A 16691-nucleotide genomic window follows, 5' to 3' on the forward strand; every position below is an offset into this window, starting at 1 on the left:
AATGGCCTATCTGTTCTCCCATTTCATGATACTCTGTAAAATTTTAAATATTCCATTAAAAAAATACCACAAGTTCAAGGTGCTGCCATTTCAACATACCTGAGAAGTATTGTCCCACCTGTTTTTCCTTGCACAAAATTGGGGCATAGGTACATGAAGGGGATGGAGCCAAACATTCCTTGCTTTGCCCAAGGTCCACACTCCAGGACACACTCCACTCTCCCCAAATACGGGAAATAGAGGGTTGGTCCCTGCCTTTTCTTCCCATTGTCAATTGCCTTAGAGTGCTGGCTCCGGATTGGGGAAGACCCCTCTTCTACACAAAAAGTCAAGAGTACAATAAAGAGTACTGTACAGAGGCCCAGCTACCTTGTCCCTAAAGTTGGTAATTAGCACCTTCTTTCAAACTACAGCTCTTGACCCCTTTTTCACTCTCCTCCCAACAGCCTATTCTGTTTGTCCTCTCAAGAGAGCTGCTCTTAGCTTCATGGTGACAGTATTCCACTTTCTTGGTGGGAGGGGGACATCATCAGTGGCGGAAAGGATCCAGGGCTATCCCAGAAGCCCTTGCTCTCCTGGATTACCATATCCTGCTGCTGGCCCAGCCTACTCTATTTCCCTGGTTCCAGAATCCTGAGCTCTTCCTGCCTGCCCCCAACACATACACGCGCATGCACACACATATAGTACATTTTCTGGCTCTCACCATGGGCATGCTCTTTGTGCCTCACAATTACTTCCTGAAAAACCAATTCATCCTTCTCAAGAAGACAGAGTACTACTGGTTAAGACCAGAGACTTTGGATCCATTAAGACTTGTGTTGGAATTCTGATGTGGACACAGACTGTGTGACAGGGCAGTTCGCTTAGCATTTTGGAGCATCCTTTTTCCCCTTTGTAAAATGGAAATGGCGATTCCTATTTCAGCAAGCAGTTGGAATAATTCATTGAGATATGTAGATGGCACTTAGGGTAAGCCTTGCTTACTGTAAGCAGAGCATAAGTGGAAGCAGTTGTTGATGTTTTATGCCAGCAAGAGTTTAGACAAAATATTTCCTCCTCTCACTTCTTCTCCCTCTGCCTAATTGTCTTCTCTTCCTGGTAACATAATTGTATGGCGGTAATGTCTTTCATTTTGATGCCCAGAACCCCAAAGTGTTCTATTCATAAAATTCTAGCCCCAGGAGCATTTTGGTGAACTAGCAAGAGCAAAGTTTGAGCAATGAGAGGTCTAAACTCTTCATTCCTGCTCAGCTGTTAACAAATCAGGTGATTTGGGGCAAGTTATTGTCTCTGGTGGACCACCAGCTTTCTTCTCCTATAAAAGGGAACATTCGATAAGATAAGCTTTTAAGTTCTCTCTAGTTCTGACATGCCATAATTCTATATGAAAGGGTCATTGTCTGAGTGAATTCTCTTATTTCTACTGAAGAACATTAACTGATACATGTTCCTTCTCCTGAGACCTCTCTGTACCTTCATCTTGACTTATATTTTCCATCTGCAAAAACGGTACTTAAAGGCGGACTGTAGAACTGGTCATTCTGGGCTTGGATTTCAGCACCACCACTTGAACTTGGGCCAGTTATTTAACTTCTCTGGGCCTCAGTTACCTCATCTGTCAAGTGGGGAATAGACGCAACATAAATGTAAAGGTGAAAAGAAAGCACTTAGAAATATTTATCTCCAGGGGTACCCCGGTGGGTCCATCAGTTAAACGTCAGACTCTTGATTTTTGCTCAGGTCATGATCTCAGGGTGGTGAGACTGAGCCTGTTTCTGGCTCCGTGCTCAGCGGGGAATCTGCTTCTTTCCCTTTCCCTCTGCACCTGACCCTGCTCACGCATGCTCTCTCTCTAATAAATAAAGCTTCAAAAAAAAAAAAAAAAAAAAAAAGCAAGAAATACATAACTCCAGAAGCTATAGTTTAATGTCCTGTAGGGCATCAGCCATTTTTTTCCTCTTTAACAGAATGCCTCTCTTTATGGACTGTGAATGCCCTGTTATCACATTACTGGTTCTCTCATTAATGAATAGGTTGAATAAAATCTTTCACAAGTGTTTTATTCCATTTTTGTATGAGAATCAAGTTTTTAATTTTTTGAAAATTATTCTTTGACAGGTCCTAACTAACTCCATCTTAAGACACTATCCTTAAGAGACACACTGGCAAATCTTGCTTTGCTAGAAATGCTGATTAAGTTATTTTAAGAAACAAAAACCACACCTGGTTTCCATATTTAGGCTTTCTGCCCCCTTCTTCTTCCCTAGGTTAGTTAGCAAGAGCCTGGTCCTGTGGGGGTGACAATGAGGAAAAACCCCTTGGAGGAGTCTCCACCCACAGGAAAAAGAAATAAACAAGCAGCAAGAGGAGCCCAGCAAAAAGAGATACTTTCATTGTGGCCCTTACATTTATGACTAGCAAGATAATGAAGGAAGGTAATTCTGAAAGCTTTATGTCAGTTTTAATGGTCCCTCCAGCACTGAGAAAGATAATAGTCAATGGATGGTGTCCATAAGGATTTTTTTCTTCTTCTCCCCTGACAGCCATTGATAGTATCATTTTGCATTTGCAACTGCTATCATTGAAGCATGGAGAAAAAGCCCTGTAAGGCCAGGAGGATGCGAGCACTTCCCTGCAAGGGTCTCTATTGTCATCACTATGGCAATAATAGTTACTATCATTTTCATTCTGCTTTTCCATAGTCTACTTAGTGGAGCCCAAGGCTATGGGATTTGGGTCACAGAAAATCACACTAGCATAAAATCATGCTTTGTAATCTTGCTAGAGTGTCTAACTGCACAGAGAACCTATGCAACAAGATAAAAATAATTACCAATGCAGGTCACTTGACTAATACAATTATTTATGGGATGCTAATAGCTTTTCAGAGGCTTTCTGATACAGGGTCAATTTGACAACTTTTTTTTTTTTTTTCCTTCTATTTGGATTGTTAGACCACTGCCCGTTTTTCTCCCCAAGGACATGGCTTCTCATTTCAAGGGGAAAATGTAAATTAATTGCAAATCAGCTCCCGTCCTCCTCTGGTCCTTTTTCTTTAGTATCTGCAATTAAATAATAAAGACAGGAGCCGTGCCTTCTATTTCATTTATGCACAACCTGGTCTAACAACGCGCGGCCCGTTCAAAGTTTCAGTCTTAATTAGCTTTTCGACGGAGATCATTAGAGACATCTAACACTTTCAAAGTACACTCTGTGGAAAGGGCCTCTGCGAATGAATCAGGTGAATGAAGGAGGCGCACGGGGGGCGTTAGGGTGGGGACCTCCAGGTTAGGAGAAACCCATTGGAGACAAAAGGGGTGCGAAGAAAAGAGGTGAAAATGAGAAAGATAAGTAAAAAGTAAAGCCAGCGACTGAACGCACTAAAAGACAGGGGAAAAACACCCAGACGAGTCAGACGAAAAGAAAGAAAAAGCCGAGAGCCTGCGGCGGCTCAGACTGGGAACCAGGACGCGCGGAGGGGCGGAGAGTGCCGCCCACAATCCCTTGCGGCGCCTCCTCCCCCGGCGTCCGTCTCCCGGGCAACCCCGGTAAACAAAAATGGCGGCCGCCGGGAGCGGTCCCCAGTGGCCGCTGTCTTCCCCTCTCCAGAGCCGGTCACCGACCGGAGCCCAGTGGATTCTGCCGCACTCAGAAAAAGAGCGGCAGTCTCGCTGGTCTTCTTTTCCCATGGGGCAGAGATCGAAATGTACTTTCCACAAAGCCTCCTCCTACCTGCTCCAGCAGCTCATTCACCGCTCGCAGGAGTCGGACGCGGACGGAGAGGAATACGAGGGCGAGGGCGAGGCCGAGGGCGAGGGCGAAGGGGAATCCGAGGAGTCCTCAGAGTCCGAGATGCAGGATTTGGAGGTGTGCCTTACCCCCTCCCCCACGCCCTCTCTCCCTTCTCCAGGTGTCGCGCCCTGCTCCTCGGGCGGCAGCTCCCGGACCACGCGCCCCTCCGCAGCCCTCGGGCTCTCGCCGTCCGGGGCGCCTCTCCCCGGCCGCTCCGAGGCTCCTGCTCCTTTCTTCCCGTTCCCTCGCCGTTTGCCTGCATTTATTTCCACGTGTCTCCTGTTTTGGTCCCCAGCACATGGGGTGTCTTACGAGTCAAGTTTCACAGCGTCCTGATGAAAAAGTTCCCACCTATTTGTATGGGGAGTGACAGCTTTAGCTTTGAAAAGTTGTGCCTCGACGGTATTGGGAGCGTGCAGAGTTCGTCCGTGGCAGCCCCTGCACCCTTTTCCGTGATTGTGAGGGACCCCAACGCTCTCCCTCACTTCCAGTCCCTTCATTCTCCTTCCTCCCGGGGGGGGGGGGGGAATTACTGTCCTGAATTAATCTGATAAGGGCTAACCCAAACTTCTGCCCGGGGGCATTATATACCAAACAACACACACCCCCTTACAGCGTACAAACAGCTGGCGCACTGGTGGTGTTTTCGCAGGTGGAGAATGTTTCTTACCTTCCCGAAATCTGTATTCCCTGAGGTGTGGCTTTGCCTTCACATTACTGTAAATTCTCTTTTCTGCAGTACATCTATCTTCTAAACCTCACCCAATTCCACCTCTTTCCTACACTGATCACCTTGTTTTTACCCCACGGCCGGTTTTTTGGTTTGGGGGTCAGGGGTGGTTTGGGTCCCTTTCCATCTCTTAACCACTTCCTTCCCTTGGCTTCTAATATATTGTTTGCCTTCCTTCAAAAACACAAGTTGATTCGCTTCCTTTCAATAAACTGTTGGGTTTTCCTCTTTGTCTTGGCTGCCGGGAAACTCGGAATCAATATTTTTCTTCATTTTAATAGTTTTTCTCTAGGGGTTTTTCTCTCTCCTTTCCTCTACCTTCATGGTATAAACTGCTGCGAAATCATTTCTCAAGTAGATATAATACAAAAAAAGTAGAATGTTTCCAGTACCCCGGTTCTGTGATATTTTGGCTTCCCTGCCCTGCATCTTTGTGCATTTTCCTAGTGCCCTCTTCTCCTTGAGGCCAAATATGATTTTCTTTGCTAGTCTTATTCTCCGCCACAAACTCCTTTCCTCATTTGTCCTGTTTATTCATTTTCACCTGTCTGTAATTTGCATTATCTTATGTTCTTCTGATTTTACTGTTAACCACCTACATTCTTTTCCCACTTGGGTTCCCTTCTTTCGTAACATCCTTCTATCCACTTTCAAAATTTGGCCCATTTTTCCACCCTTCTCTCCCATTTTGAATTTCCTCCTCTCCTTCCTTCGATATGGGCTGGTTACACATTAGTTTCTCTTAAAGTGGATGATAGAAAGTTATTACTTAGTTATTCATCTTTTGTTGATTTACTTTGCTACCCTTAACAGTGATAAATGCAAAACTGTAGCAGTGTTTTTACAACTTTGAGATGTTTGTATGGTTTCTACCAGCTTCCACCCCAAAGGAATTCACAGATGAATCACCGGTTTACTTTATTATTCTAATTAACACATGCTCTTGGGCTGTGGGTTTCATTAGTGCTGGTATTAACCTGTGTTCAGTATGTCATTAACAAACCGTAGGGGGGGGGTTGACTTGAACTGGTTATCCCTGGCTTGTAGGTTGTGTGTGGAAAAGTTTATTTTTTTCCTCCACTTATGTTCTAAATATTAATATTTATTTTGTATTCCTACATCTTATTTTAGCTTTTTGGGGTATCCGATAAATTTTAATAGGCTGAATAAGCTGAAAACTTGGAATTGAGGAAAAATTTAGACTTTCATGTTCAAATATTTATTGTCCATCTCCTCACCTGGCTAAGGTTTATAATGCCATGATGGTTACAGTTGTTACTGAGTGCCTACTGCATAATTTGTCTCAGAAGCCCCTGGTGAACTCCAGGAAGGTGGACCAGCTGTTCAGAATGCTGCCTTTGGTTAGTTTTGAGATTTTGAGTAAGTTATTTCACTTCTGTGTCTCCTCTGTAATCTGGGAATTCTAATGATACCTATCTCATAGGAGAGTTGTGAGACTTAGATGAGAACCATAAGTAAAATACTTACCATAATATGTTATTTTTACTGATACAAATAATAACACATGTGTTTTTTATCTGCTAACTACATATAGCTTATTAAGTGATTAGGTAAATTTCATTGACTTTGAGCAAATATTCATTGAATGATTACTATATAGGAGCCACTCTGACTCCACACGGGCCCATCACATGTGTCTTGTGCATGGAAACTACTCTGCCAGTAACTTAATGTGGGTAATGTCTACTCATGGGATAGTTATAAACATCAAATCTGATAAAAAAAAAAAAAAAGCCTGTTCAAGTTCTTGATAAGAGTGTCTGATACAGAGTAGGTTCCCAAAAGTTACAGAGGTAATGCATAATAACAATAGTAATGATAGAAGAAAATGAGAAGTTTCTTGAGGACATAGGTGTCCCCTGTGCTCAAGGTCAGCTAAGGATGTGAGTAAATCACAGCTGTTGAGCATCTGAAGTGTTGTACTTAGGTGTGTACAGATGACAGCTGGATTGCAGGAATCATGGCAGACTTTGAGGGAAGCATACTCTTGTCTGGGTGAAGTGGGGGTGTGTGGGCACACAGGTGAAGTGTGGGCCAGATTTTGGAGGGTTTTACACTGTTTTCAGACCATGGACTTGGGTCTCTAAGCAGTGAGGAGCTCCTCTGGCAGCTGCCCCGACTGGGGTTAGACTGGAGGATAGTGAGACTGGAGACAGGCAGATCATGAGAAGCCTCTAGCAATGTCTATGGCGGAGAGACGAGAGTCTGGATTAAGGAAGTGGAAGTGGGAACGGAAAAGAAGCTAAAGATGAAGACATGTAAAATATTTAAGGTGGGACAGTTACTAAGTAAGTATTGGAAGTCTAGAATGACTGCTAGGTCTCTGGCATAGTCACCACAGGAAATTTCCACCACAGTTTCAAAGGGGACAGGTGCGGCTGCACAGGAAAGAGTAGAGCGATGAATCACATAATTCTGGAAATCAGGGGAGGGGGCCTCAGGATAGGAGACCTGGGATCATCATCCACGTTGGGGTCTGTGGGATCATCCAGGAAGAGAAGAGGAAGGCCAAGGGAAGAATGTACCCCAAGGGGGTGCAGCAGATGAAGAGAAATCAGGGAAGGCAACAGGAAGGGAACGGTAAGCGAAGAAGAAAGCAGCATGGTGTGAGGGAAAGCCAAGGCAAGGAAGATTCTTAAAAATGTGGAGTTGTGCTGCCAGTAGGTTCAACGGGAAGGGCCCTAAACAGTGCTCATTAGCTTTCCCCATTTGAGGGTGATTGGAGACCTTGGCCCGTGTGGTTTTGTGATGTCCTGAAGATGGAAGCCTAACCGAAGTGCCCCGAAGAGTGAGTGGGAGGTGAGCGAGGAGGCCCTAAAGGATGCAAAAGCAACTCTGCAGTAGCTCGGTTATTGAGGGAGGCCGTAGCTGTAGCTGAAGGAACAGGAAGGGACTCACAGACTTGTGTCGCTGGAGAATTGACAGGGTGCGGAGTAACGATGGAGAGAGACGGCTGACATCGCAGGCCAAGAGAGCTACATGGATGTCCCTGCGCAAGGTCCCTGAGGAAACAGCAAGTGGGGCCCCTGAGTGTGGAAAAGAAGCAGTCTGCCTCTGACACCTGAAGGAAGGGCGTTCGGACAGGTGCAGAATGCTGGCAGGGTGGATGTCTGGTCGCTTCTGTGGGAAGTGGGGAAGCAGTCCACCTGCTGAGAGTGAGGACAAAGGAGGGGAGGCCCCTGGAGGCTGGAGGAGAGGTTGGAGATCTGACAGCCAGGGTGGGAGCTGAAAGGCAGCTGGTGAAGAACGAGGGCCTGGAACAGCAGTGGGCCTGGAACAGCAGCGGGTGCAGCTAACGGGTGACACTGGAGCAGTACCAGCGTGCACGGCTTGGGGGTCCCCTCCCAGCCCACTCAGTAGCTCAAGGGCAGGGGCGGTTCTAATTCACTCTGCTGTGTCTGAGCCCCTACTGTGTACCAGGCACCGTCTTCCCCCTCCTATTTTATGCTTCAGCTGTCTTGAACTCTAGTTTCCCCAATGGGCCGTGCTCGCCTTGCCTTTGGAATTTTGTACCTGTGGCCCTTTTGTCTGCAGTACACTTCTTGGTCTTCTTCTCCTGCCCTTTCTTCTTCTTAGCAAGAGTCACTTAGTTACTTATGTCTTCACTTCATTGCTTTCTTCCCCAGCAAGTCTTTGCCAACCTCCTAATTCCCCCTAGATCTGGCAAAAAATAGATGCCCTGCTTATGGTCAAAGCACCCTGCTTACTCGTAATATTTATCAAACGACTTGAAATTGTTTGTGTGCTTGTCTGTCTCCCAGACTGAACTATAAATCCCTTAAGGACAGGCACCATGTCTTATTCATAATTCTATCCACTGAGCCTAGCATACTGGCTGGCACGTGCCCGGCGTGCTGTAAAGATGTTTGTCTCCGATGAATGACGAGCATGACACAGTCCCTGCCTCAGCGCAGTAGTTGAGTGTGAACTTGATTCAGGTTTGGGTACGTGTGCAGTAGTTTGAGTCAGAGGACGAGGAGTCCGAGACTTAAGGGTAGAGAGACATTGAAATGGCCCAGGGGATACCAAGCAGGGAAGGGAGTGAGAGGGGACAGGTAGGCTCAGAGAGGAAAGGATGAACCGGCTAGAGATGTTGTCCTTACAAGGCGAGGTTAGTGTAGGACCACAGAGGAGAATGCTAGGGTCTGAGGTTTCTAAGGTGGAACCGTTCAGCATGATGACTTGGTCCGGGGCGTGGCCATGGCAACGAGTGGCTGAAGCCGAGTAGAGATCAATTTAAAGTGTCTGGAGTTGAAAAAGAAACACGTGTGTGTGCACGCGTGAGCGCTTGGGAGTAGGACGGGGGCCATCCTTAGGCTCTGAAACTGCCCAAGATCAAGTAGGGCTTTTAAAGGTCTGAAAATGACCAAAGATCAGAAGGGAAAAGCATGATGCTGATAAAGGGCAAGAACCTCAAGGGACGTGCGAGGGGGTTGCCATGGGGACGCTTGCCTTGGGGAGCTGGGAAAATGCTGACCGGCTGGGCTCCATATCCATGTCTGTGTTGAAAGGCAGACATTTACCTACTATCAGCAGGGGAGCAATGTCTTCTCACACCAGGAAATAGAGGGTGTGGGTCAGGTAAACTTCAGAGATTTAGGGGCGCCTGGGTGGCTCAGCAGGTTAGGCCTCTGCCTTCGGCTCAGGTCATGATCTCAGGGTCCCAGGATCAGCCCCGCATCAGGCTCTCTGCTCAGCGGGGAGCCTGCTTCCCCCCCTCTCTCCCTGCCTGCCTCTCTGCCTAATGTGATCTCTCTGTCAAATAAATAAATAAAATCTTTAAAAAAAAAATTGAGAGATTTCGATGGAAAGTTTTGGAGAGGAAGGTAACACCTCCATGTCTAATCCTTCCCAGACATTGTGTAAGAAGTTGGAACTGTGTTTAGAAAAGTGAGTGTCTTTCCTCCGTTTGTAAACAGGTTGATTGGGATGGAAGAATGAAGCCTTAAGATGCAGACTTTCCAACTTCATCAGTTAGTGGAAACAACGGTCATTCAGTGGGAGCACTTGCTATAGTTCTAGGCAAAGCACTAAGAGCTTTACAGTATTTTGTTTTTCCTTCTCCCTAACCCATTAAGAGAAGGTAATAACATTCCCTATTTGCAGATAAAGAATAAGAGGCTCAAAGAAAACTTGATCTTCCCAAAGTCACAAATTCAAAATGGCCGATTAGGGGTTCAAACCAAGCCTGTGCAGCCTCACAGCTTGTGCCCTATCTCCCCTATATGCATGAGCGATATTTGCTTTCCTGGACTAGTGGAGGGGTGGCACAGAGAAACTCCGGCTACTAGCACAAGCCTATGAACTTCGCCCTCATTACCAGCAGCCCAAACAGCACCATTGGTTCCTGAATTAATATAGAACTGGAGAGAGTATTTTGCCATCATTGTATACGCAGGCGCTAGTCACAGTTAATTATATCAGTGTGACTGATGGGATTACTGGGTATTGTGTCCTTGTGCTGATGTGCTGGTCATTATAGGGTTGAAGGCAGTACGGAGCTAATATGGATCTACCTGTTGTCTCTTCTGTTTATTTTTGGGGAAAGGGCATGTTGACGCATCACTGGTCATGGCTTTCTACATACCAAGGGCCAATCTCCTTATGGCAGTGATTGTTACCTTTTAATTTCTTATTTTTTAAAGATTTTATTTATTTATTTGGCAGAGATCACAAGTAGGCAAAGAGGCCGGGGGGGGGGGGCCCGCGGGAAGCAGGCTCCCCGCTGAGCAGAGAGCCCCATGTGGGGCTCAATCCCAGGATCCTGGGATCATGACCTGAGCCGAAGGCAGAGGCTTTAACCCACTGAGCCACCCAGGCGCCCTGATTATTACCTTTTTAATAAATCTTGTAAATTGTATGAATCCAGTAAAATTAGCTAATAGGAAGCAAAAACCTGTTTTCTTTTTTGTTTTTTCTTTTTCCCCACAATAAGAATACCAGATTTAGCAAAGTAATCCTTAATTTGGATGCAACAATCCTTTCGGGTAGAGGCCGGCAGTCTGGGATAGTCGTTAGAATTGCCCTGCAGTCCGACAGAATCGTTTGTATTATACCACTAGCTATGGGGTTTCAGGCAAGTTAACCCCTGTAAGCCTTAGTTTCTTCATCTGTCAAATGGAACTAAGAGTGTCTGCATTTGGGTTGTCAGGAGGATTCAATGAATTGATCATTAAGAGCTCTTCTCTGGAGCAGAGAAGCACTCAATCAGTGTAGCTCTCACCACTAATAGTGATGTTTCCATTGCTGTTGTCACTTTGAATACCTAATGCAAGTGACCACCCGACAATTTTGTGGCAATAAGAACACCTATTTGATAGATATTTGATTATACGTTCTATGTATGTGTCTTCAACATAGAATTTTCTTTAGGGCTGATAAATTCTGGAAGGGTCAGCTCCTGAATATGTAATATACTCAATGCCGGCTATGAGGGGTTAGACTGTTTCTTTTTCTTTCTTTCCTTCCTTTTTTCTTTCTTTCTTTCTTTTTTTTTTTTTTTTTTTTTAAGGTTTATGTGTTCATTTGAGAGAGAGCAGGAGTGAGCAAGAGCAAGGGGCGGGGCAAAGGGAGAGAAAGAGAAAGAGCCTCCAGTAGACTCCCCACTGAGTGCAGAGCCTGATGTGGGGCTTGATCTCATGACCCTGAGATGATGAGATGATGACCTGAGCCTAAATCAAGAGTCAACACTTAACCAGCTGAGCCACCCAGGCACGCCTGGACTGTTTCTTTTCTAATGGAAGTCCTTTATCCACCTGTTTTTTTTTTTTTGTTTTTGTTTTTTTTGCAGGAGAAATTTGATGGGGTCCTGAGAGAGGAGGTCGTGGCCAATGCCCTTCACCAGCTGGGGCGCTCAGGCTCCGGGACTGAGCAGGTCTATCTCAATCTAGCTTTAACAGTGAGTATGATAAGATCACCATGGGCTTACTAGGCTACATCTTAATACTGGTTGGATCATATCTATTTTTTCTGGTATTCATAGTTTTTGTGGTGGGCCTAGATCTCAGAGTCTTTCATTTGATGGAGACTGGTGATAAGAGTTATTTGTGTTATGTGAGGCATCAAAGCGCTCTGGGCAGTCCAGTAATCAGCCCCTGAATTCCTTTGTTTTCATTCCCATCAGTCTGTTTCTTTCATCTTAAGTAATCTGTATTATAGTAATCAATGCTTTCTTTCCAGAAGTTGAATTTGACTCTGTGAAACCAATCAAAAACTCTTTAAAAATTTTCTCTCTGATCAGTGCCAGAACTAAAATTAATATCTAAATCCAAGGGAACAAAGTATTTTGGTATTGACTGCCCCCCACCAAGTATATCAAGAAATAAGTGCTTTGAGCCACAGCTCACTTTCCAAGATACCCATTATTAAAGACAAAAATGTGTTGTTCATCAATTTTCAAGATATCAATACTAGCAATAATCTTGGCTTCACTTTTTAAGGAAAGCTATAATAGAAAGGTACTCGTAGTATTTCAGATTCTTTCTTCCTTTTGTTTCTCTATAGCCCTAGAAAAATAATTTAACTCTTTTTGCTTCCTTATTTTATGAAGTATTAAATATTCCTTGGAGAGCCACACAGTAAAGGCAGATACGTAGGTGGAAAAAAAAGCACACTGAAATTTTGCTACTGTGCTATAATATGGCTGAAGTATGTATAATGAGCATATACAATTTATAATCTTGGTCTCTCTTGGATTTGAACTAGTAAACTATCCAAGAAATATTAAGCTCTTTTCACCCATGCTGGTTCCGTGGCATATTCTTCGAGGACAGCATATTAAGGCTGTAATCTCTTACCATTTTTACATTACAACGTGTTCTGGATGAGTTGGCCAGGTAAGCAGTAACTCACCGGGAGCCTCTGTGTGCACTGCCCTATATTAGGCCCTGGAATGGTAGAGAATGCCAGCACCCAATTCATCCCCACACAAGTCCATTTCAATCAATATTCTACTCATGTATGTAGGGCTATGCCTTAAATTGATCTGCAAAAAGAAACAAAAAAAGCAATCCTTTAAATCTTATTTCAGCCAGACGGATTAACGCTTAACTTACCTTGCCCGTGACCTCCTTACGTTTGAGATATATCATATTGAATTACTTTGCCTTTATAACCTGTCTTACTGCATATGCTTTCTTACGGTTGCCTGGTTTGGTGATTTCCCCCCTTATATCTAACGTTACATGTTATTTTTTACTTTTTCTTATTACTTACATACATAGCCTCTCTCCTGCCAAAGTCCAAGTTTCTTAAGGGCACAGTTAAGCTCTACCCCATCATTGCACTGTGTTTCTCATCATGCACAATGCTTGTGCAGGATAGGGTTTCTTTCATATTTATTACACTATTCTTGTGGCCTTCATTAAACATTTTATCAGTGTGTTTGAGAACTTGCTTATCATGATACTTCATTGGTTGACTTTTTCTGATTTGGACATTGTAACATAAACCAGCAGTAAGCGTCTGTTCCCAGGGATCAAATTCTCTTCCTCATCCTCCATCCTCCATTCCTCCACAATTTCATGGAAGGAATCTTGGAGAGGGATTAGGAGACTTGGATCTGCTTCTCTGTTGCTAATTTGCTGTGTGATTTATGTTATTCACAATCCCTCTCTGTCCCTCCTATTCCTCATCACCAAATTGGGACTAGTCTGCCTTATGGATCTCAGTTTTACTTGGTCAGATATGATTACTGTGAGGGAGCTTTGAACAGGACCTTGTGAAAATGTAGGTAACAGTGTTATTAACGATCTGGTGATACGTGATCTCTTTAGCATTTCATTTAAATTCTAGGCATCTGCCTTTTCTTCTGCAAGAGAAAAGATTTGGCCTTACTGCTATTATGTGGGGTTTTCTTTTTCTTCTCCTTTTTAAAAAAATAATAAAACTCTAAAGGTCTACCCAACACTGCTTTAATTTGCCTTTTCATGTTGTATTTGCTCTTGCTAATATCACTAATTTTCCAAGCTATTTTTTTCTTCAGAGGAATGCATTTTTTAAAAAGGGTTTGTCACTGCTTTGAGCTCCGGTTAGTAGGAGACCTCAGCTGTAGTTCCCTCATTTAACTACTGTGCTTCTACTGTAAGTAAGTATATCTTTCCTATACTTCTACTCTAAGTATAGTATAAGTGTACTATCATTACTATACTTACAGAAATTCTGGATCTCTGCCCACTCTTACTTCCAGATGTTAGGAGATGACAGAGTACTAACCTGTTAAAGCAGCATTAAAGTCTTTTTACCTTTTGTCTTCTCAGGGTTGTGATTTAATTGATATTAGCATTCTCTGTGAATATGTTCACCTACAGAAGTTGGATCTTTCAGTAAATAAAATTGAAGGTATGTAATTTTCGTTCGAGTAGATTGATGGATCATACAGTTATTTCAAAATTAAAGCTGTGCAGTATGTCATAGAGGTTAATACTGCAAAACTTGGTGTCAGCGCTACTATGGATCCCTTTACATATGGAAGCTCTACTTTGCATCTAAAAAAGGCACCATGGGTGATGAGTAAAGTCAGCTGACATGCAACCTAGTCTGTGGTTCAAATCGTTCAGTGGTTCAGTGGTGTTGAAGCGTATCCCGTGAAATGTCTGCTTTGTTTTTTCCTTGTAAGAGACACCTCCTTACTTCTTTCATACTTCCTGAATATTTGATGATTCCCTTGTCTTTCCCCCATTGATTCAGTTGATTCAGTACAGATGAACTAGTCCTTCGTCCCTCCCACCGTTTTTTTCCTTGACCAGATTCTTTTTTTAATTTTGTTTTTGCATCTACATTTTAATTCTACTTCTTTTCTTCTTACTGGAGTCCCAGGGATTCCACACATTTATTTTTCCTTTTTTTTTTCTTTTTCTTTTTTACTGTCTCTTTACATGTAGCTGGTTCTTCCACTGCACCATTTGTGGTTCTCCGTAATGTATTTGTTGTGAAATCTTGCTCACATTTAATGCAGTTAGTCACATTTTCTTCAAACCTTGATTCTTGTTTTCTGATCTTATTTGAAGTTAGAGTGTCCAATTTCTTTTCGTTAGACTTGGAGGGAACTCAGCAGTTGTTGTTTTCGACCTGCTTTTTTGCTAATCATCTTTCCACTGGCGGCTTTAGCCTGTCTTTTTCATGACGGTTGAATGTTGCTGATGTGGTTTTCTCTGGCCCCTTTCTGATTTCTTCCCCTCCTAGGAGAGCAGTAATTAAAATCCAGCCGTTAAAAAAAAAAAAAAAAATCTAGCTGTGCTCTTCAGTGGCTAAGAACCAGTCCAACATCATTTTTTCCTCTAATGCTACTGTTTGTGAGTTATTTTTTTCTAGTTTTAGAAATCTTTTTTTTTTTTTTTCAATGGAAAATTACAAACATGTGCACAAGGGACTATTGTAATGAACTTTCAGGTTCAACATTTAACAGCCCGTGGCCTATCTGGTTTCACCTATACCTCCCTGACCACCTCCCCCAGGGTTATTTTTAAGATTTTAGAGCAAGCCCAAGCACAGGGAGGGGAGGGGCAGAGGGAGAAGCAGACTCCTCACTGAGCAGGGAGATCCATCCCTAGGACAGGGAGAACATGACCCAAGCCCCTAAGCCGAAGGCAGACTCTTAACTGAGTGAGTGAGGTAGGTGCCCCCGCTAGGGTTATTTTTAATCAAATCCCAGATATCCTGTCATCAGGAAATGTTTTTCAGTGTCACCGGCAGGAGCTACCCTGCCCGCCACCACTCCCAGGTTTGTTTCTATCCCTGGGTAAGGAATTGGGCGTGACTGGAAATGGCAGCAATGCCCAGTGGTGGCCTCATACCCCTCAGCTTGAGCTGGGACTCCCCAGTTGGGAAGGGAGCTTTTCTCAGATCAGTCTTTAATCTTAAGGGCATCCAGTGTTTGAGAACCTATGTGTAAGGCACAGTATATTTTCTTTTCTTTCTTTTTCTTTTTTTTAAATTCATGTTCTGATGTAGACTAGATTTTCACTTGAATCAGAATCACGGGGGGTGGGGGGCAGGCGGGCGTTAAAACACAGCACTCTGGGCCCCGCCCTCAGTTTGATTCTGCAGCTCTGGGGTGGGGTGGGAATTTGCATTTCTAATTAGTTCCTCTGGGAAGCCGACGTGCCCGACCCAGGACCACAGTTTGAGAACCACCCTTGTAGACGCGAGGAGCTCCTGCCATCTGGTGGACACGGAGGTCACTGCACCAAGTAGGGATTAACGGGCCGGTCAGAGTTAGAGGGCCAACAATCAGACTCTGCATTTTTTCCTCTGAGTGATTTGAAAGGATTGGTCATCTACAGAATTGGGAGGTACTCGCCATTTCCGTAGCTCCCTTTCAGTGGTAGCAGCTGCTTCTGCTTCAGGACAGCTCCATGGTCCAGCACTTACCTGCCCACAGAAAGATCAGCTCTAAGGAGGCATGGGGTCCGCTGGATGGTAATAGAGTTGACTGAGAGAAATGGAGCTGAGCTCAGGAAGGACAAATAGGCAAGACTTGTAAAGTCATGACAGTTTCACCTTAAGATTCCTTTTCCAGGCAGCCTTCCTTGATTCACTCATTAAGTCCCACCGTTTAAGCCTCAGTGTATTGTCCATCTTAGAAGAATTCCATAAAGACAGACTAAAGAAGGGTGTGATTTAGACTAGAGAAATGATGTAGAATTTGGCAGGAAAGATGTTTGAGGGGGAGGTGGGCTGAGCGGTGTGCTCATGGTGCCTTCTCCGCCTACTCCAGGGAAGGCCCCCGCTGCTCCACTGGAGGACTTCCTGGGTATGAACGTAATAGCTGTTTCTGTGACCTAGAGTGGAAAGAGAGGGAAAGCTGTTAGGATTACTGTTTTCGGGTGGGAGACTGGAGTTCCTGCTGGAGACAGGGCTGTAAATCCTCTTCCTGAGTATTTGTCTAATTTATCCTGCTGCTTCGAAATGTGCCTCTGCTGTAGATGGGCAGAGGAGGGCAACACAGAACTTCACCATTTTTATGTTTTATATGTTACTGTCAATAGAGCAGAGCTGTCCTTTACTTAGTGTTCGAGGTTTAGAATATTTGCTTGGGATAAAGAGCAAAACTCGGACATACTTCTGAACCAATCCAGAGCCAAAGTAAAATAACAGCAATAATTTAAATCACTTCAAATAATTAATGAGATTTAGGGCTAAGTCC

At 44.1% G+C, this 16691-nt stretch overlaps 1 protein-coding gene across 4 annotated transcripts in view; it reads left to right on the plus strand.

Annotated features, from left to right (window-relative positions):
* Window positions 1-3309: 3309 nt before the first annotated feature.
* LRGUK (leucine rich repeats and guanylate kinase domain containing) overlaps window positions 3310-16691 on the plus strand; it is a 109317-nt gene continuing 95935 nt past the window's right edge. For 2 of the 4 annotated variants that reach the window (XR_006601410.1, XM_004741736.3), the window contains exons 1-3: window positions 3498-3870; window positions 11337-11444; window positions 13804-13885. Coding sequence is in view for 2 of the 4 variants with exons in the window: in XM_004741736.3 (XP_004741793.2) it covers window positions 3562-3870; window positions 11337-11444; window positions 13804-13885 (499 nt within the window). In the remaining 2 variants the exon portion in view is untranslated. Of the gene's footprint in view, window positions 3871-11336; window positions 11445-13803; window positions 13886-16691 lie in introns of all 4 variants that reach the window. The other 2 variants (XM_013050323.2, XR_198647.3) reach the window with 2 other exon arrangements.

Source organism: Mustela putorius, unplaced genomic scaffold (assembly GCF_011764305.1).
Source record: "Mustela putorius furo isolate JIRA1106 unplaced genomic scaffold, ASM1176430v1.1 tig00003845_pilon_pilon_pilon, whole genome shotgun sequence".
Classification (NCBI taxonomy): domain Eukaryota; kingdom Metazoa; phylum Chordata; class Mammalia; order Carnivora; family Mustelidae; genus Mustela; species Mustela putorius.